This window comes from Colobus angolensis, unplaced genomic scaffold, assembly GCF_000951035.1.
Source record: "Colobus angolensis palliatus isolate OR3802 unplaced genomic scaffold, Cang.pa_1.0 Scaffold101, whole genome shotgun sequence".
Classification (NCBI taxonomy): domain Eukaryota; kingdom Metazoa; phylum Chordata; class Mammalia; order Primates; family Cercopithecidae; genus Colobus; species Colobus angolensis.
This window is the reverse complement of record NW_012111031.1, coordinates 10,003,448-10,025,656: the sequence shown is the minus strand read 5'-3', so window position 1 is coordinate 10,025,656 and position 22,209 is coordinate 10,003,448. Positions and strand designations below refer to the sequence as shown.

Sequence of the window (22,209 nt, the reverse complement as noted above, 5' to 3'; positions counted from 1 at the left end):
TCGTTGCGGCCGGTGACATGTCCGTGAGCTACGGAGGCTGCGGCCCCCAGGTGAGTCGGGCGCCGACGCGTTCGCCGCAGAGGCTGCGGTTAGATGGGGTGGCGGCGGGTGTGCGGCCGGCATGGATGGAGCGGCCCGGCTCCGGCGCCCCAGCCTCTCCGCCTGCCCGTGGTCCCTCTTCTCACTTCGGGGCCGCCCGAGAGCTGCGCCTTCGCATGGCGGAGGGAGGAGGGCGGGAGGAGCGCGGCCGAGGGAGGAAACCCAAGGCACCGGGCCCAGAGTAGAGGGAGGTGCTCGGTCTCGAGACGGGTCTTCTTGGGGTCCCGAGTGTGGCGGTGGAGCTGCCGCCCCTTTTAATGACAGGCTGTTTAAATCCACGGGGTGGTCTTTAGAGATGGTCCCCCGGGTCCGTGGTGTGCGCACAGGAACATTTGCAGCAGCAGGAGGACGTTGCACTTTGTCCGCGAACAGCATCCTTCACTGTCAGAACCCTGGAGCCCTGGAAGCAGGCGCTGCTCAGATCTTATGACAGAAACGGAAGGCGTCAAGCGGCTCTTCGTAGTATTAATATTTGGATTTGTTGTCAAATACCCTCCTAGGCTGTTAATGGCTTAAGGCTGGCCATAAAGTACTCCGAATGGATTGAGTATGCTGCTATTAATCCGGGCAACTAAGCTGCTTTATAAAAAATATGTAGATGTAACCGAAGTATTAAAAAAAAAAAAGTAAATGACAATGACAGTAAAAGCTAACATTTTTTCTCTTCCCCATATTACCAGCTTTCATTTTTTTCTCTGCTTTCGCTGCCTTCTAAAACCATATAAAGTTGGTTGTGATTTAGCTTTAGATGTTAAGGAGTTTCATGGTGAGAAAGACTGCTGAGACACGTATCTAATAGCTTTAGTACAAACTGGAGTTAATTCCTGTTCTCTTTTCAGCTTTTCAATCGCTTGCAAAATGCTCGTTTTGCTTAGCTGCTTCCCACTGTTTCAGAAATGTCATGTTGATTGTGATTTCGTTATGTCTGAAAATACTCAAAATATGGAGTGCTAAGAAAAAATGGGGTATCAGTAATGCAAAGATAATTTTTTTAACGTCATGATTTTAGGATGGCAGCCCAGTGCCTGACATGATTGGTGTCAGTTAAAATAGTGCAACTGAATGATTTTTTTTAAACGTTTACTTTTTCAAATGGTACCCTGATTATTCATTTTGTTGTTGTTGTTCCTCCTCCTGACAAAACTGACCCGGGGTGAACAGTGAATGTCACTATTAGTTGTAGCTGTAACAGTAATTTATGAAAGGTCAAAGAATGTAAGGGAATCAGGGAAGAAGTGGGTTCCCAAGCTGAGCTAGTGACTAGTGTATGTACCCACATAACTGCACTATCGACGAGATTGATATGGGTCTAGCAGTGGACTCCTAGGCCAGTGATATTTTGCAGTTGTTGAGGATATGGGAAGTTGCCTAAGACATGGAACCATAGTGAGAAAGTCTCTAGCCTTCTCTAGCCCTCTGAACTCCAGGGATAAGTCTAGAAGCTGAAGAAGTCCTCTTTTACCTTTAGAGGCTGGAAAAAATATGGTACTTTTAATTTTTTTTATTTTTCAATTTTAGGAACTTTCTGGAAAAGGAACTCAAACCAATTTGGACAATATATTAAAGGCCATTTTAAGAGAAATTGTCAGTTATAAATAGGTAGAGGATTTCTCTCTATACTTGACAAAAATGTAACTTAGAAAATATCTCTTTGTGAATGGGCAGAGGAGACCAGTGTTGATTAGAAAAAATTCCTTCTTACTCCATCTTAGCAAACTAATTTTCAGAAATAGAAAAATAAATTTTTTGGCTGGTCTTCATAACCTTTTGGCAAGGGTTTCAAACTTGTAGGGTGTGTGGTGTTTGGTTTTTCAAAAGTAATTGAAGTAACTTTGTATAGGGTAACTGATTTTTTTTTTTTCTATCTTGTCTGCATTTTATTAATCAACTACCTGGAAGGATTGAAGGGTAAGAACTGGTCAAGAGAAGATCTAAGTTAAGCCTGGGTGTGAGTTAAGGGTCAATAAGCTGGTAATATGGGTAAGAGAAAGAAAAATGCTTTATCAGTTTAAAAGCAGACTGGAAAGATTCAAATGTCTTGATTCTCCCAGTCATCCTTACATGTAAATGCTTACTTAAAAAATACTTATGGGCCAGGCCTGGTGCCTTACGCTTATAATCTCAGGACTTTATTTAGGAGGCTGAGGCGGGTGGATCACTTGAGACCAGGAGTTCAAGACCAGCCTGGCCAACATGGAGAAACCCTGTCTTTGCTAAAAAATACAAAAATTAGTCACGTGTGATGGCACACGCTTGTAATCCCAGGTACTCGAGAGGATGAGGCACAAGAATCGCTTGAGCCTCGGAGATGAAGATTGCAGTGAGCCAAGATCTTGCCACTGCACTCCACCCTGGGCAACTGAGCAAGACTCTGCCTCAAAAAACAAACAACAAAAAACTGCTGGAGTAAAGGCATTTGAAATATGTAGTTTAGAGACTGGACATGGTAAGAGGAGAAAAGTTATCATTTTTAGAATAAGAATTTTTTTTTTTTTTTTTTTTGAGGCGGAGTCTCGCTCTGTCGCCCGGACTGGAGTGCAGTGGCCAGATCTCAGCTCACTGCAAGCTCTGCCTCCCGGGTTCACGCCATTCTCCTGCTTCAGCCTCCCGAGTAGCTGGGACTACAGGCGCCCGCCACCTCGCCCGGCTAGTTTTTATATTTTTAGTAGAGACGGGGTTTCACCATGTTAGCCAGGATGGTCTCGATCTCCTGACCTCGTGATCCGCCCGTCTCGGCCTCCCAAAGTGCTGGGATTACAGGCTTGAGCCACCGCGCCCGGCCTAGAATAAGAATGTTTTTTGGGAGAGAAAATAAATGGGGTAGAGGCGTGGAACAGAGAGGATGTTACTTGAGTGAAAATGAGGTATATTGTAAAGAGTTTGGGTTTGGGAGTCATGTCTGTTAATTAAATGAGCCTCATTTTCTTCATACCCACCTCAAAAAGCTAGAGCGAAGCACATAGTAGTTACTTACTCAGTGTTTTTTTGTTTTTTTTTTTGTTTTTTTTTTTTTTACCTCCTATATGGTTTGAGGATTCTTTGATTGCAAGGAACAAAAAGCCAATTTAATTAGCCTACTTTAAAAAAAAGCATTTGTTATACAGTGCTGCTGAAGTCCATTGCTTGATTCCAATCCAGCGTTCTGGGAATCAGGAAGTCTTCAGGCAGTCACTCTTCCAGTGTTTCTCTGGAAGCACATGGTGTTACGTCTCTGCTACTCACCGCAGATCTGTTCCAGTTTCTTTCAGATTGGCCTTCTCTTTAAAGCTCTTGGTTTCCACTTCCCCAAAACTTTGGTTTGCATGAGACTTTGGTTTGCCATGATGCCAACACCAGACTCACTCACTGTGCAACATGGTTCTCAACAAACATCTCCAAGTCTCAGGTCTGTTTCTAGAGAGAGAATCCAATTGGTCAGCTTTCTGTTTCTAGTGCAGTTGGCTGGGGAGTGGGGAAAGATGAGAATGGGAAAAAATGGATGAGGAAGAGACTTAGATTTGTCCCACAGTTCGTAGGGCTGCACGTTTGAAACTGGCCATGCCAGCATCTTTAACAAAAGGAGAGTGGACAGAGAGGAAGTGATGGATACCTCAGGTGTGCTTTAACATCCTGCGATTTGAGTTCTTCCTCTAGCACTGCATTGAACTTGCTCTCAGCTTGGTAGTATTCTAACCAGATCTAATCAGTAGTCTCTTTACAGGACAGATTCTCCTAGGTGTGGGAGTTCAGGCAAATTACTTAAATGCTTGATGACTCAGTTTCTCTATGTGTAGAATGGGCATGATAGCACCTTCTGTGGTGAGAATTATGAATTCATGTATGTAAAGCAATTAAATAGTGTCTGGCATGTGGCAGGCACAGTGCAAGGGTACAGTATTAGTATTGGGCGAGAGCATACCGTGTGGCAGGTACTGTGATAGGGGCTTCTGGTCATGTTCAGAGAGGAAAGACTTTCTGCCCTCAAGAGGTTTGAAAGTCTGATGCTGACCACTCATGCTTAAAACCATTTCTTGACTTCAGTGACACTAAATTCTTCTAAATGTCTACCTTACCTACCTTTCTGACTGCCATTTATTTGTGGTTCATTTTATCCCTCTCTGGAACCCTTTATCATGGTTGTCTCCATAGATGCTCTCTTGAATTTCTGTTCTTTCCCAGTCTCTGAGATCAGCTTTCAGGTTCTCTACATGTGGATTATTCTTAGAGTAACATCTCCAGCTCTGACTCCAAGTAAATCTCTTAATTTTTGGTTGTTTTTTGGGTAGTATTATTTATATAATTTATATGTTTTGAGACATGGTCTTGCTTTGTCACTTACATAATTTATATATTTTGAGACATGGTCTTGCTCTGTCACCCAGGCTAGAGTACAGTGGCACAGTCTTGACTCAGTGCACCTGCCCCTCCCAGGGCTCAAGCGATTCTCCCATCTCAGCTGCCTGAGTAGCTGGAACCACAGGTGTGTGCTACCACACCTGGCTAAGTTTTATATCTTTTGTAGAGAGGGAGTTTCACCATGTTGGCCAGGCTAGTCTCAAACTCCTGGGTTCAAGCCGTCCACCCCTCTTGGCCTCCCAATGTGCTAGGATTACAGGTGTGAGCCCACTGTACCCAGCCTCTTGGTTATTATTATGTTGATATAAAATACCATCTTCCAATTACCTTCTAATTTGCAAAGCCTTCTAATTTACCTTCTAATTTGCAAAGAAAAAAATTTTCTTTCAGTTCCCCAGGCTTGAAACCTTAAAGTTATTTTTCACATTCTTTTTTTATGCTGTAATACACGCTGTTAATAGGTCCTGTGTAGGCCTTTGGGTGCTTCCTATGACTGGCCCATCTGCAAAGTAGAACTGTTCACTTATTTCATCTACTGGCAGCTTAGGATAGATCCTTATATTTGTAAGAGCTACTTAAATGCCTTTTCAGCAATATACTCTTAGAGTCATGGTGTCATAGATGTCACTGATAAAAAGAAATGTGTCCCTGGGTTAAAATTCTGAACATATTTTCTGTTAGAAATAATCTTGTGGATAGGGCTACATACAAGATTAAGAACGTTATTTCATTTTCTAGGGAACATATTCATGTTGAAAGCACAATCTCAAGATTTTAGCTTTTTGTCATTGCATTTTTTTGTAGGTATTCAGTTACATAGCATTTTAATTATAGCATATCATCCTTATAATATTGTTTTATTATACATACAAAGTTTTATTATAAATCAGTTGTTGAAAATATTTTTAAAAGTCAAATATATTACAACTGCACACTCAATAGTGAAACTAAGACAATCAATTGAGGGCATATATCCTCTACAGTGATTTCTTAGAACTATTCAAATCTAGGTTTAATGAGCTTTTTGTTATGAAAATGTTAACTGTTTTATCCTCCTGCATTCATCTGATTATTCTAATTAACTTCTAACAATGGACCATTGCATGTTGTTTTTAAAAGTCGTGTTTATTGTTCCTGAATAGGTAGTTTTGAAGTCAGTAGCCATTCACACCTAGTACTTTGTCAACTAGACCTATGTTATTCCTTTCAATACCAATGGCTAGTTGGGCTCAAACGTACCTTAGAAGTAGATCTCAATCTGGAATGCAGTTGAAAAATCTGTAATTTTTCTCTATGACTGTTTGAGAAAACAAAAGTGACAGAACAAATATCCTTGGATTAATTTTGCAAAAAGTCGTTAGGTAAGTGGCCCTATTTTCTATTTGGTGATGTTGCTTTTGCCACCAAATGCCTGTCTGCATTCACGTCATTGATGAAATTTCTCTTCATCTTACAGCTTGTTCACTTCAGTAAATGTATGGTTGCTTATTATGAGTAAGGCCTTTGGGGAATGCAGAGATGAGTAAGGCATGGCGATGGAATGAAATTCACTGTCGTATCCCAATCACTGTTACTTAAACGCTACATGTGTTGAATGTTGTTAGTACTTATAGTCCAATGCAGGGCATAGACATGTAGACATTTAACTGTTACATAAAGCACTGTAGTCTAAAGTGCTAAAATAGAGCAAGTGGTGATTTTGCCCCCCAAGGAAATGCTTGGTAATATTTGGAGCCAGTTTTGTTACTGCAAGTGAGTGAGTGCTACTGGTATCTAGTGGGTAGAGGCCAGCGAAGCTGCTACCTACCTACCACGCATACACAGCCTCCTACAACAAAAACTTATCTGACCCAAAATGTCGATGATGCTGAGGTTGAGAAACCCTGTAGCAGTAAGAACAACATGTATATTGTGAATGCAGGAATGAAGTTGATTGAGGATTAAAAAGGAAGAAGCAAATAATAGATACTAAGACATACTAAAATCACTTTATACGATTGACTGTTGTTTTGAAAAACAAAATAGTATCTGATAGCTGTAGTATTTTTAGATTTTGTAAGTCTAATAACAGGTCTGTGCCCAAGAAAGGAACTTAGCTTCCTTATTTGCAAAGAGGGGGATAACATCCCTTTTATTCTGCTGTTCACCTGTCAGGTATTGTTCTGTTCTATTTTTCTAGTGTATGCGTTAGGGTTTACAAGATAACTTATTACAGTTTTTCTTCAAATAATATCACTTCATGTTTAATGTTAGAAATCTGACAGTGTTTTTTCATCTCCATCTCCCCCGCCACATTTTTTATCCTATTTTGTCATACATTTTATCAATGTCTGTTTTAAACCCTCTAATTCATTGTTACTATTTTTAGTTTAAGCAGTTATATTTTAACTGTTTAAAAGGGATTGAAAAATGAAGAATGACTTATATTAACCTTATATTTACCATTTCAGATGTGTAAGATTCAGATTTCCATCTGGTATTATTTTTCTTTGCCTGAAGAATTTCTTTCCACAGTTACTCTAGTGGTGGTCAACTGGTGGTGAATTTTCACGGCCCTTATTCATCTGAATAAATTTATTTTGCCTTAATTTTTGAAATATATTTTCATTGAGTATATCTGGGTTGATGCTTTTGTTTTTTTCCTTCTTAGTACTTTGAAGATAGTGCTCCATTGTCTTGTTTTCTGGTTCATATAAATGTGAAGTCTGTTGTCCTTGGTTCCTCTGTATATAATGTGTACATTTTCTCTGGTCAATTAATATTTTTTCTTTATCACTGGTTTTCAGTCATTTGGTTATCTTTTGCCTTGGTTTTCTTTATGTTTATTCTTAGGGTTTGTTGAACTTCCTTGGTACTGTCAGTTTATGGTTTTCATCAAATTTGGGAACTTCTCTGCTAATTTGCCTTCAAATATTTTTTTTCTGCATCTGCGTCCCCAACTCGCGCTCTTGCTCGCTCTCTCTGTCTCTTCGTGGAACTCCAGTTGTTCACCTTTTATGGTGCTTAAAAAGTCACGCTCTAGGTTTGTTTTTAAGTTTCCTCTCTCCATGTTTCATTTTGGATAGTTTCTGTTACATTGTCTACAAGTTCACTGAGCTTTTCTTCTTTAATCTGTTAATTGTATCCAGTATGGTTTTCCTTTCAGTATGGTATATTTAATTTTCATCTCTAAAAGTTCAATTTTGGTGTCTTTTGTATCTTCTCCTTCTCTCCTTATCATGATGATGTTTTCCTCTCACTTCTTGAGTATGTGGAACGTCTTTGTACTATAGTTTTACAGTCCTTTTCTGTTCCTGCCATCATCGCTGTCATTTCTAGGTCTTCATTTATTGACTTTTTTTCTCCTGGTTATGGTTCATATTTTTCTCTTCCTTTGCATGCTTGCTAATTTTTATGTATACCAGCCATTGAGTTTATACTGTTGCTTGCTTGATTTATTATATTACTTAAGTGTGTTGGATTTAGTTGGGGTGCCCAGTTATTTGGAATCTGTTGGATTGTTTCAAGGCTTGCTTTTAGAATTTATTAGTGTGGGTCCAGAATAGTTTTTAATGTAGTGCTGAATTATTGCCTCTACTAAGGCTACCTCTGCTAAGGCTACTACTTCTTCTGAGGAGTCTATCATTGCCTGATATATTACAAGGTTTTTCTATTCTGGTGGAATATATTGTGGTTTCTCTCTAGGGCTCTCACTTACTTTCAGCTCTCCCTCCAGCATAATACCCTGTAAATTCTAGCCATCTTGGTCTCCCCAAACTGATCTGTTTAAAACTCAGCAAAACCACCGAACTGCTTGGCTTTCCTGTCCCTGTATTGTGACCGGGAAGTAGCTGGCAGCCAGTGTTTCCCTTCTCTCAGGGATCACAGTCCTGTGTTGCCTGTTGTCTGATGTTGAAAACCAATGTTTCATATATATTCTATCCTGTTTTCTTGTAGTTATATTCAACAGAATGTTAATTTTTAACACTTGGCCATTTGGCATTTGGTCAAAATGTGTATTTGGAGCACTTACTCAAAATATCTCAGATACTATAAAGTAGGAATTATTGGAAACACAAATGTGTTTTCACAAACTCATTAAATGTAGACATATTCATTTAAATATTTAAAGGCATACTTTGCTCTTTATTCTGTTTTATGTTTTTCGGCCTACATCATGCGTTGAACTTTGTTCTTTAAATATGTTACTTTTTATTTATTAGTTCAGCAGATGTTTGAATGCCTACTATGTAAAAATACAAATACATAAAACACTTTTGTCCTCAGGGAACTTGCAACAGGAGGGAAGTATGCAATCAGAAGCACCAGAGGATTAAACTGTAAACCACTTAGGCAGCACTAAGGAGATGGCTACTATTTGGGCAAGGAGGGATAAAGGAGAGATATGAGCCAAGCCTATTTTAGGGAGGGATGTTCTTGAACTGATGCATGAGTAGTAAGTAGTAGTTCAGCTGATGGAAGAGAGAGACTAGATTTGAGAGAAGTTTAAGAGAATGATAGGTCAGGATTTGGCAATTTACTAGATGCGGTAGTCTGTAAGAACAGAGGGGAAGACCAGTTTCCAGCTTGGCCTACTGGTTGGGTTTGGTTTAATGGCTCTTACTGACATAGAGAATACAGGAGGAGATCGTTTAGGGAGAAAGTGTTATTTACCTTTTGAACGTACAAATTTTGGAGTAACTGGGATATTTAGTTGGAAGTATCTAATAGGAAATTAGATATACAGAACTGAAGAATAAATTGGGGGTTATTTGCATAATTAAAACCAGAGGTGAGGATAGAATGTCCTTGAAAAACTAAATAAAATAAGACAAGAGGATATGGATGAAGACTAGGAAATACTAGTATTTGAGTAACAAGTTATAAAATAATTTAGGAAAGGAAATTTATGTAGAAAGAGACAAGTTTTTCTCAACCAGAAATTACATGTGGCACTTGTTAAAATTACAGATTCCTGTGTTCCATGTAGACCTATTGAATTTGGATCTTCCGGTGGGGGAGTTGTGTGTGTTAGAAATAAGCTGATGTGTATATCTACTGAGGTTTGAGAACTAGTGCAGTAGGAGGAGAGTCAGGATATGGCAATATTGTTGATAGGCGTTTCACAGACTCTGGCATGGTTAACTCTCCTGATACAAAAAAGGTCAAGTAATAGGTGATGTCAACTTGAACATTTCTTGGGTCAGAGGAGATAAGGAAAGACTGGGAGAATATATATTTTTTAATTATAAAAGAATTTATGTTCATTCAGAGACGTATAAAACTCAATATACATAGACACAAAATGAAATACCCACGATTGTATCTACCCAGATAAAACCAATGTCTGTACCCATCTGGTGTATGTCTTCTTTTATATTATACATATAGATACACACATGTAGTTACGGAGATTTTTCACAAAATGGGATAATGCTAATATGATGGAACCTGTCTTGTTTTACTTAATGATCTGTCTTCTCATACTGTAGATAGATGACATTTTATAAAATTTAAGTCCCACTTGTCATGGGTGACCACTGGCATCAGTTTAATGTACCTCCTTCAAGTCATTTCCTATGGATGCACAGATACATATGTGTGTCAGAGTTGTGTCTGTATATAATTTTTTCTTTCCTTTTTCTTTCTTTCTTTTTTTTTTTTTTTGAGACAGAGTCTTGCTCTGTGGCCCAGGCTAGAGTGCAGTGGCACAATCTTGGCTCACTGCAACCTTCGCCTCCTGGGTTCAAGCAATTCTTGTGCCTCAGCCTCCCGAGTGGCGGGGATTATAGGCATACACCACCACACCCAGCTAATTTTTGTATTTTTAGTAGAGTTGGGGTTTTGCCATGTTGCCCAGGCTGGTCTTGAACTCCTGGCCTCAAGTGATCTTCCTGCCTTGGCCTCCCAAAGTGCTGGGAGCCACTGTGCTAGGCCAGCCTTTTTTTTTTTTTTTTTTTTTTAAATTACAAGTGAAAGCATACTATTTACACCATTCTGCAACTCGCTCTTTCACACCAGTATGGCTCACTCTAACTCATTATTTCCAATAGCTGAGTAATAGTCATGTGAATTTATTTGAGTTGATGAACTTCTAGGTTATTTTCAGTTCTTTCATTTTATTTCAGTGAGTAGTCTTTCACATATCTTAGTGAATTTCGTGCAAGTATATGTGTAGGATACATTTTAAGAAGTGAAATAGCAGGACCAAAGGATAGTTGTATTTATTTAAAGTGCCCTATATCTGTGTTCTCTGTACTCTTTATAATTGTTTCTCTAATTGCTTTCATTTGTTTACTTTTGCATTCTGTGATTTTTCTTAAAATCTTGGTTTTCCATTGTTTTTAGCAATGTCTGTTCTGCTTTTCTGTTATTTCTAAGGGAATTTCATTTGTTTAGTGGTAGTTTTCTGTGTGTTTCCTGAGCTATAGTGTCTCACTTTGTAGTTGTTTGCCTTGTCTGCCTGTTTCTTGTCTCTCATCTGCTTTTTTCCAAGCCATGTAGGTTCAGTTTAATTTCTTTGACTATAAATAACACATTTAATTATTCTTTGCTTAGGACTTTTGTTTCTTTATCCAGAATAGGGCACAAAGCAGTAAAGCATTAAATGAAAAGTTTAACATAATACAAATGTATTTTAGGGGAAAATACTGTATTTTTGTTTTTCGTGTGAAATCTGTCAAAAACAATATGCGCTCTAATTATACAAGATGCTGAAGAAATCCTGCTGTAGCTGTTATCCTTTCTTCCCCCATCAATCTTAGCATCATTTCCAAAGATGATTTTTTTCTTTGCTTTACAAAAGTATGTCATATCATCTCATATTGGATTTACTTTTATGTTGCACAGATATTCTCTAATAGATTTCTTTCTTCCTGAGACAATATTTTACTTACGTTTCAGTGAAAAAGTGGTGGAGTAGGGCAGTAAGTTGTTTTTCTTCCATGAGTGAAGCAGAGTGTAAATAGAGAATTGAACTATTTCTCTTTCATTAATTTCAGACAATGATTTGAATTCTGAGATAATGTGAGTTGCAGGGGCATGATTATATTTCTCTGGATTTTTTCTTTTTGTGTATATTATGTGTTGTTTGTATTTCAGTGTTCCTTCACAGATCCCATACTGAACTCCGTTTGCTTTATTATTCAATCTTGACTAAGGGTGTTTTACCTGAATCTGTCATGCAGGAAAATTGTGGGTAAAGTGAACTGGGGTAGCCAGCTCTGTTAAATCCCGGGTATTGTTTCAGAGCGCTCCCCCCTCTCCCTGCCCCACTTTGAAACTGCTTCTTCTACCTTAGGTGCTTGTTGCATCTGAGGGTGAGCAGCTCATTTAGATAGTTGGTCCCATTTATTTGATGGTGAAGTCTCCTGGGAGTTAATGTTTATCTTTGTTCAGTTGACTGTAGTCAGCAGCTGCCAAGGTAATTGTTGTTTCCTGTCTCTTTTCCCTACTTCCCTTTCAGGCAAGGTTAGGAGCAGACTCAGAGAAAGTGATGTAAGGCGTGCCATTCCTTTGTCCTGCAGAGTTGTTTTTAATGGCTGCCATGGCGTCATTGTGGGAATGAACTTAAGATCATTTAATTACTCTTTTGTTTCTGGCATCTAGATTGCTTCTTATTTCTATTGTGAGTTGTAATGAACCAGACTATAAAACCTTTATGCACTGTAGAGGAGTGGTGAGGAGCCCCAGTGCCAGAGTTACAAAATTTGAACTTGAATCCCACCTCTGCCATTTATTTACTGTGTGGGCCTGGGCAAATTGATAAGCTTCCTCTTGCCTCAGTGTTTCTCGTTGTCAAACTGGGGTCCTATTCTGTAGTCTTAAGGAGGACATGAGATGTTTACATAAACCTCCTAGCAAAACAGAGCACTTGGTTCCTTATGAGCCCTTGTTAATAAGCTGGATGCTCTAGGATCATTATTTGCTTTGATGCATTCCCAAAAGCAGAAATGCCGAGTCCAAGAAGTATTTCCAGGGTTTTGACACGCATTACAAAACCTCCCTGCAGGTGCCACTTTACTTAGGAGCCGACTTTGACAGTCTCTGGTTTCTTGGAACCCTTATGCTGGCTTTTATGTTTTATGTTACATTTGAGAAAAGCCCATTTGCCTCTGAGGTTTTCTGGCAGTTGAGGAGAACACTGTAGAGAAGAAAGGAGAGTGAGGTGGACTGGGACAAATAAAAGCATTATCTTTTTGCTTTGGCTACTATACATTTTTATACTTAAGACTTGTTTTGATAGTTTTTGGTCCACTTGATCATTTTGGTCCATAGGTAAATATTTAAGTCTTCTTTTGCCTGTGTTTTGTAGTTTTCAAAGTACCTCCCATAAATTATTTTTCATTTGGCTCTCACAGTAAACTTGTCTGGTAAATATGGTCTCATATACATTGAGGAAAAAGTTCCAGAGACATTGCAGTTTACCCGGAGGAAACAACGCTAATAAGAGGCAGCACAGGAACACGCATGATCCTATTCTGGATTCTGGGGTATCACCCTTTCTTTACCTTGTGCTGATGGGAACGCCTTGTGTTAGGCTGAGCCTTTCTTATGATGCTGCTTCAATTTCAGTAATCAGATTTTATTGTTGCAGAGACCACTAGGGCTTAATCTTAGTTCATAATAGAATACCATTGTATTTCTTTGTCTAAAAATTAAAATGTAGAAATCTCTAAAGTGTGCGTGTTTGTGCACTCACGCTATACTATAGTCTTACCTGCATAGCAAAAGAATATGCAATTTGAACTTGACTGAAATTTAGTTTTTTAAAAGTTCTGACGGTGAGGGCTACATTGAAGTTTGTTTTTATATATAAATCTCCTCATAGTATAAATGTATGTTAACCAAATGTCTTGGAAACTTCAGCTAAGCAATTCATTTTTTTGTTTTTTATTTTTTTCAGAAACTGGGTCTTACTATATTGCCTAGACTGGCCTTGAATTCCTGGTCTCAAGCAGTCCTCCCACATCAGCCTCTCGAGTAGCTGAGACTACAGGCATGCGCCACTGTGCCCGGCTTCAACTGGGCAATTCTTGATAAGACCAGATTGATTTTCTGAAAATACTTGAAACTAAGAATTTCTTAAATCTTTATTTATTTGATTTTTTTAAAAAAGTATTTAGTTCTCCACTTCTACTCTTTACTTTGAAGGATTTGAATGCAGGAGGGCCATATCTGTCTTGTTTCTCTTGTATCCATAGCATCTAGCACAAGTAGATTTTAAATGAATGGACAAGATACTGTGGTCAAATCGAGTGGTTAATGCCTGGAGTGGATTTACGTTCTCAAAGATATTAAAGCGTCTTTAAAAAGTTGAGACTTCATTTTGAGTGTTTCATGTGGCAGGTGTGTGTGTGTCAAGTACTATTAGTCATTTGACTTGGATGTCTGAAATTTTGTCAGTGGTATGCTCTTAAGCTTCCTATATAAAGAATTTGTTTATCTAATTTGATATGTGCAGATTTCTCATTTGTGTATTACCAAACCTTTCTGCTCAAGAAATAAGAATGTCAAGAGCATTCACTGTTGCCATAGAGATAAGAGTGACTTTTGGGAGGCAGGGAAGTTTTAATTCTTTTTGTAATATTCTCTACTTAAGCTTTTATTTTTAAAATGTTTTTTAAAAAACTTGTTTTTCAAATCTTTCTCTTTGATGCTTTGCAATAAAAAAGGGCAGTGAGATTGAATAGATAAGGGTGTAGACTATTTTATAATTTTGAACCAAAATATAAGATTTTTAAAATAATTTTCTATCTCATTAAGATACCAATATTCATATATTTTTCAAATATTCTTGCTGGATTACAAGTAAATTGGGGGGCTCAGATTATTTTTGTTTTCATTTTTATTTTTCTTTTAATGACTGAGTTAAAAGAAATTAATTTAGCACAAAATACTTGCCTGAATTGTTAAGATCAATAAATAAGTTGTTTTAATATGTTTTCTTTAGGTGTTTTGTGGATTAACTCTTCATTGATTATACACAACAAAAAATAGTTATGGCGACTTTCAGAAACAATCACATGAAAACTAAAGCATCTATCAGAAAAGTAAGTTCACTCTATTAGGTTTCTTTTAGTGAAAGTTTTAATTAAAATGTTGATTTTTTTTTATGTCCTACAGCTATGATTTTTTTTTTAATGGATCTTATTATTTGAATTAGTAACATTCAACTACTGCAAAGATTGGCATGTATGAAAATAGCGATACAAAATCATGATTACAGTGATTTTATTTCCTAAAGATCACAGTGCTTTCTCCCCATTTTTTCTCTACACACAGATATCCATCCGCTTTTTTGCAATATAGGCTGTCAGGTGTAAGCTTTCTTATATACCTTTAGCTTTACCATTCATTCATTCATTCATTCAGCAAATATACACTTGAGTTCTTTTATGCCAGACCATATGTTAAATGTTGGGTAATCAGCAGCAAGCAAACAAAATATGATTCTTAATCCTTTCTTCCTTCTAGTCTAAGGAGGAACCCCCTTGCTTCCTCTCTTAAAACAATTTGGTTAACCTTCCATTTCTTGACATTTTTGTCTTTGCTAAAACTTTAGAGGCACTACCCATAAACAAAGAAGGAAGAATGGAGTCTGGAGGATAATTAACAGTCTTTGTTATTTCTTTTTCTGGACTTATCCTCTGCATTATATGACACCATTGACCAATCCTTACACATTAAGCCAATATTTGACTTTCATTATAGTATTTTTCTTGCTTTCCTTCTCTTTTATGGTAACTCTTGTCTCCTTGGCTGATCTTTCCAAATTCTAATTATCAGTGTTGCTATGAGCTTCTGGGCCTGTCATTCATTTATGTAGAGAGCTAAAAGATGTATAGGTTTGACTACTAACTCTAAGAGGATGGCTTCTAAATCTACAGGATGCCTGCAAAATAGAAAGTAAACTTATCCTTAAACAGTATGTTAATTACTTTTTTTTTTGAGATGGAGTCTCACTGTGTTGGCCAGGCTGGAGTGCAGTGGCGCGATCTTGGCTCACTGCAACCTCCACCTCCCGGGATCAAGCGATTCTTCTGCCTCACCCTCCCAAGTAGCTGGGACTACAGGTGCCCGCTACCATGCCCGGCTAATTGTTTTTGTAGTTTTAGTAGAGACAGGGTTTCATCATACTGACTAGGGTGGTCTTGAACTCCTGACTTCATGTTCCGCCCACCTCGGCCTCCCAAAGTGCTGGGATTACAGGTGTGAGCCACTACACCCGGCCTTTTTTTTTTTTTTTTTCTTTTTTTCGAGATGGAGTCTCGCTCTGTCGCCCAGGCTGGAGTGCAGTGGCACGGTCTCGGCCAACTGCAAGCTCCAACTCCTGGGTTCGCGCCATTCTCCTGCCTCAGTCTCCCTAGTAGCTGGGACTACAGGCGCCTGCCACCACGCCCGGCTACTTTTTTTGTATTTTTAGTAGAGACAGGGTTTCACTGTGATAGCCAGAACAGTCTCGATCTCCTGACCTCATGACCTGCCTGCCTCAGCCTCCCAAAGTGCTGGGATTACAGGCATGAGCCATCGCTTCCGGCCAATTACATTTTTAAGTAATATGCTCCATATGTTTTGAGGTAAATTACCTTTAAATTTAATAGGTCCACTTTTTCATTTGAAAAAAGTACAATAAAAACTATTTTCTGTTTCTACTCTTTGTAAACTATAGTGTATTTATTATACTTTTTTCAGATTAGCAGCTAGACCCATAGCTTTAAATTGATTATACTGCTGGCTTTAAACTAATAATTATAACTAATAATATATACAAAATGTAATAGCAAACTGATACCATGGTCTTCAAGAATGATAGTACCTGACTTGAATATTTACCCCATACATTGCCAGAGATTCAGGGATTAGGCAACTGAAATTTCATATTATTACCAGGTTAGTGTCTTTTGTTATTCAGTGTATTGTCCACATTAGACACTCAGTAAAGATTTAATTTGAATTCAACTTGAATTATTGGAATCCCTTTTAGATAAAAGTATGTGAATCCAAATATTGCATACTGTTTATATAAACAGTTATGCACACACATACACCACCTTCTACGTCTTGATTCATCTTAATGACAGACACTTTGCTATTGGCTACTGTGGAAATTGAAAGATATACTTGAATTCTTTAGATTTCACTTTAATTTGCATTAAATATAACGATACATTAAATATTTATTGGGAAAGTTAAAAGCATAATACACACACAAACCCACATACCTACCACCCATATCCAATAGTAGTTAATAATTTGTCTTGTTTGCTTTGTGTCTGTGTATGTGTGTATTTACTTTCAGGCAGAACCATTTGCAAGTTATGATCATAATGTTTCTTCACCCTGAACACTTCAGCATGCTTCTCCCAGGAATAACAACATCTTCCCACATAACACTAATACCATGAACACATCAAGAAAAATAAATTCCCATATATCTAATACCCAGCCATACTCAGATTTCCTGTGTTACACCCAAAATATCTTTTATAGTTCGCTCCGCCCCTGTTTGGATCCAGTCTAGCCTCTTAGTCTCTTTGTCTCTTAGTCTCTTTAGCCTCTTAGTCTCCTAGCATTTCTTTTGGTTTGAAAGAATTTTTCCTTTTTTTTTTTTCCCTCCTTATATTCAATTCTGACATCTTGAATAGGCCAGGCTAGTTTTCTTGTACCATGTTCCACATCTGGATTTGTCTGGTGGTTTTCTCATATTGCTATTTAATTTGATCCTCTCTGTTGTATATTTCGTGTAAAGTAGAAGTTATGTTTAAAGGTTTAATTTGATCAGGTTAAGCATTTATGGCAAGAATACTTTATAGGGTAATGTGAGGACAGAATTTCAGGTTTTCCCATGATCAGTGATGCTGTGATTGATCAGTTGACTAAGGTGATAACCCTGCTAGAATTGTCCATTGTAAAAGTACATTTTCTGTTTTTTGGTTAGCAGATAATCTATGATGATACTTGGCTGTGTGCAAATATCCTTTTTTTCCCGACAAATATTGAGCTGATGTTTTTGGCATCCCTTGATTACCCTTTCCTGAATTCATTATTTCATGGGAGTTGCAAAATGGTGATTTTCCTAATTCTACCATTCCTTTCATGTTTATCAGCTGATATTCTTAAAGAAAAGCTTCCCTCATTCACCTTAGATAAACTATATAATATCTCCTATAGAGGCAGGTCAAATGTCCTTTAAATACCAGTTTTCAGATTAATGACAGGGCATCGTAGTTAGCACCAATGGTAGCAAGTGAGTTTATTTCCCCACATTCATTCACTAATTTATTTGTAATGCTCTGAACTCATGGATTTTTGCAGTTCTATATTTTATAACCTTTTATTTCTTTATAGTCATTCATTCATTCATTCATTCATCTATTTAAGTTGCTTAAATTGTTCCAAAATTGATACCTGAGAGCCCCTCCGAGTAGGTGCCTATATCCTTTTGTCTCAGGCTCATAACTTTGATTGCTTTTTCACTTTCTGGTTGTATCATTTTGGTACAGGACGACCCAATTTCACCTACTTTACCTTCCTCAGACGTGAAATTGGCTTTTTTTTTTTTTTTTAAAGAACCCTGAATAGTACTTAAACACCAAGATCTGGATACTAAGAGTTGCCTTTGCACTTACAATGTCATGAGTTTATATTGACAGTTCATGTTCAGATTTCACATATTTTTTCCTGTTTTGATTTCCTGTTTCTAAATTAGTGTGAAAACCCCATTCATTAAGGAAAACAAAATTGTTTAAAATATTGAATATTTTCAAGCCCACAGAAAAGTTGGTAAAAAAAAAAAACTAGTAGAATGAACATCTCATATATTCTTCACTCAGATTCACCCTTTTGCCATACCCCCCCCCACCCTCTGTACACACACACACACACACACACACTCTCTCTCTCTTTCCCTTTTGCAATTGTATGAGAGTAGACTGCAGACATTATTTTACTTCATCTCTTCGAAAATCATTAATTCAGTAACATCATCTAGCATGCATTCCAAACACAGATTTCCCTGTGTCTCAGGTATCCTTGTAATTTTCTCCTTGCTTCTCTTCTAGGATGCAGTCAAGGTTCACACACTGTATTTGGGTATTGTATTGGGTTTTCCCCATTCTAGACCATTCCAGTAGTCTAAATTCTTTTTTCATGCAGCAAATCTTCCAAAGAGTCTAGGCCAGTTGTGTTGTAGAATATTTTCATATTTGGGTTCATATGTTTTTCCCCGTAATTAGGTTCAACAGAACACCTGAAAGGTGATGATATGTTCATTCCTGTCTATCAGATCTGAAGTCCATATTGTTGATGTTAGGCTTCACTAGGCGGTTAAGATAATAACCACCAGATATCTCCAATATAAATGCATGTAATCTCTTTATGATTAATACACTTAATAAACTATAAGGTGAGCCTCTGAGACAGTATGAGTGTCCTTTTCCCCAGCTTTTAATCCAGTAGATTTAGGATACGTGGATAATCCTTTCCTAAATCAGTAATTGCATTGGGAATTTACAAATGGGGTTTTCTAAATTTGTCATTCTGTCCATGCTAGCCAGCATTTTTAGGTAAAGAAGAGCTCCTCTGACTTTTTCTCTTTTAATGGACTCACAGATTTTTTTTAATCCAGTAGTCATAATTCATTACCATTTTCATTCTTCTTGATTCCAAGTTGTCCCATATTTGGCTGGTGGGAATTCTTTCAAGCTGGCTTCTGTATTTTTTTGAAATGATCCTATTAGTCTTTGAGCATTTCCTTGCATTCTGGCTCAGTTAGATGTTTCAGGCTCGCTTCATACGTTCTCAGCCTCAGACCTGGAACCAGCTATTTCCCCAGGGAACTCTAGTTCTTTCTGTTGGTGATAGATATTTAGAGACCAAAAGCTGTCTGCTAAGTATGCTCATTGCTACTGAAGGTCATTGTTTGTAAGACTTTTCAATGGAAAAAGGTAGTACATGTATTCAAAGAATTATTAATTTGTAATGACAGATCAGATTCAAATGTAACAGCACAGCTTTTGATCATAAATTTTTGAGTTCATATTTTTACCTCTTAGACTAAAGATTTCCATTTATTTTAATTTGTTAAGATTAGCAGCTGTTTGAGTTCATCTACTGTGAGGTTCTGAAATACGGGGAAACAAAGTGAGTGAAACACAGTCTGTGACTTCCATAATTTGTTTTAATGGGTAGGAAAGAATCTGAGTATAGTAATTGTAATATGTTTTTTGTTTTTGAGGCATAATCTCACTCTGTCGCCCAGGCTGGAGCGCAGTGGCGCAATCTCACCTAACTGCAACCGCTACCTCCCAGGTTCAAGCAATTCTCCTGCCTCAGCCTTCCGAATAGCTGGGATTACAAGCATGTGGCACCATGCCAGGCTGATTTATGTATTTTTAGAAGAGACGGGCTTTCACTATGTTGGCCAGGCTGGTCTCGAACTCCCGACCTCAAGTGATCCACCCGCCTCAGCTTCCCAAAGTGCTGGGATTACACTCATGAGCCACTGCGCCCGGCCAATAATTATAATATGTTTTGGTGTGGATTAAATGATTTTAATGCGCAACATACAGCAGGAACTTTGAGAGAGATTTATTGGGACTAAACAATGGGAAAATCTTCACAGGTCTTGGGATGGGTAGGATTTCTACATGGGTCGACTGGGAAGTAAGGACATTTCTGATAGAAGAGCAGATTGACAAGTCAGTGGAAGGAGGGGGCATAAGGTAGAAGGAAAGGAAATAAGTGTCCTATTTATGCCTGACTATAGTACTCATTATTTTTTTCATATAACTTTTTCCTCTCTCTGTTCCTTGTACTTGTGACAAACATCTCACCCTGAAATCTGGAATCGCCTCTCATTTTCATCATACAGCTTCCTTAAGATCCATGGAAAACCTTATTTTGTGTTACTATCTTATTTTTCTGTCTCCAACTTTGTTAACAGAGTAATCACTATTGTTAAGGGAGTAATCACTGTTGTTCACCTTACCACAGCTCCTACATCATCTCATTCAATCATATAAATTGTTGCTTCTATTCTACCAGTGACTTGGAAATCAGATGTGCAGTTTGTTAAGTTTTAGTGTAAGGTAAGAGTAAGTGAACCTGGTGTGAGATTCACATGATCTTCTAGTGAGTTGAATGCCCAGGCTCTAGTATATGTATGTGTTTTGGGCATGTGAAACTCTGCCTTTTCCGCTGAATGGAGCTTCTCAGTGGAATTGAGTTCTGCATCCAGTATCAAAAGGTGCCAGTGAATATTAGTTAGAGAATGAGTGACTATCTAAAACATCTCCAGGATCTCTTACCCTTGTCTTAGAATTAAATAAATTTAAATCATCTTTGTTTTCTTTCCCCTGCAGAGCTTCAGTGAAGATGTGTTCCAGTCTGTAAAGTCGTTATTGCAGAGTGAGAAGGAACTATGCAGTGTAACAGCAGAGGACTGTTTACAGCAGGATGAACATGCCAATTTAACTGAGGTTTAACATATTGCTTTCTAAACCCTTTCCTAATAATGCACAGCATATTTTCCTGCATCTCTGTAGGACTCTAATCTATTTTTAAAATGCCTAACATCTCTATATGTTGTTACATGTATCAGAAGTACCTGTTATATGGGTGGGAAAGGGGGAAAAAAAAGAAGTACCTGTTTTAAATACTGGCTAAAATAATTTTATTAATTGACAGTGAACTCAAACATTTAATTCTATGCAAAGTACTAATTGGATGTATAACACTGTATTAGATGATGCCTACTATATTCAGTAACTGGTACTTTAATATGAATTTTTCTACTCTGAAATATAAAACAAATGCATGTTTCTTAACGTTGATTTTTTGGGGTATTTTCTTGACTGTTTAAATTCAGTGCTTTGATTAAAAATGAAAAAGTAGTGATAAATTTATCTTTGAAATTAAGACATTTACTCTATTACTTGAGGATAAGATAATATACCTTGCTTGCCTATTTCTCTGCTACAGTGTTTCAAATCTTTGTTTGAATTTATTACTATAAAAGGAGTAAGATCCTTTTCTATTATATATCCATACTTCATCATCACATTTGTTACCCAAATATGAGATATATTAAGGTCATTGCAGCTCACAACTGATGAATATTTGAAGTTAAAACATTTTATTTTGAAATGAGCATTCTAATAAAATTGTGGTTACAGATATATGCTCCTGGACTTATGATTGAGTTACATCCTGATAAATCCACTGTTCATCAAAAATATTATAAGTTGAAAATGCATTTAAGACCTCATAAATCCATTGTAAAATTGAAAAATCACAAGTCCAACCATCATAAGTTGGGGACTGTATGTATTCTGTTTTGGGTGGATGATTTTCTTTAATACTTCTTGAGAAATTCTCTATTTGATGTCATTTCATAGGAAGATGAGCATATGTTTTAGGCCTGTGGTGTTCTGCTGCCTCATCCTCTTCTTTTTGTGTCAGCTTAATTTCACTATTACTTTCTTTGCTAACCTTTTTCGTTTTACTTTAGCAAAACCAAGCCACTCTTACTCTACTTGGTTGTTTCCAAATAAACAGTGACAGAACATAACAGGCCTAATACGTACGCTCATCTTCTATGAAATGATGTCCTGTGTCCTGCTCTCCAACTGTTTTCCAGCTCAGATGGGTCACAGTGCTTTTCCAAGCCCACATTCCCTGGTGAAGCCTTTCTAGACCAATGGGAAATATAAAACTCCCCTGGCATCTTCAAAACCCTATGCCAGCTTATTTTCTGTTTTGTATTCAGTAAAGGAAACTTGAAAGAATAGGTGG

The 22,209-nt window shown here is 37.6% G+C and overlaps 1 protein-coding gene across 1 annotated transcript in view; it reads left to right on the top strand.

Annotated features, from left to right (window-relative positions):
* The window catches only part of AKAP11 (A kinase (PRKA) anchor protein 11), a 48,479-nt gene that overhangs the window by 682 nt on the left and 25,588 nt on the right, over positions 1-22,209 (top strand). The window contains exons 2-3 of the mRNA XM_011940431.1: positions 14,366-14,465; positions 20,778-20,894. Coding sequence (XP_011795821.1) covers positions 14,415-14,465; positions 20,778-20,894 — 168 coding nt within the window. The 5' untranslated portion in view covers positions 14,366-14,414. The remainder of the gene's footprint in view (positions 1-14,365; positions 14,466-20,777; positions 20,895-22,209) is intronic.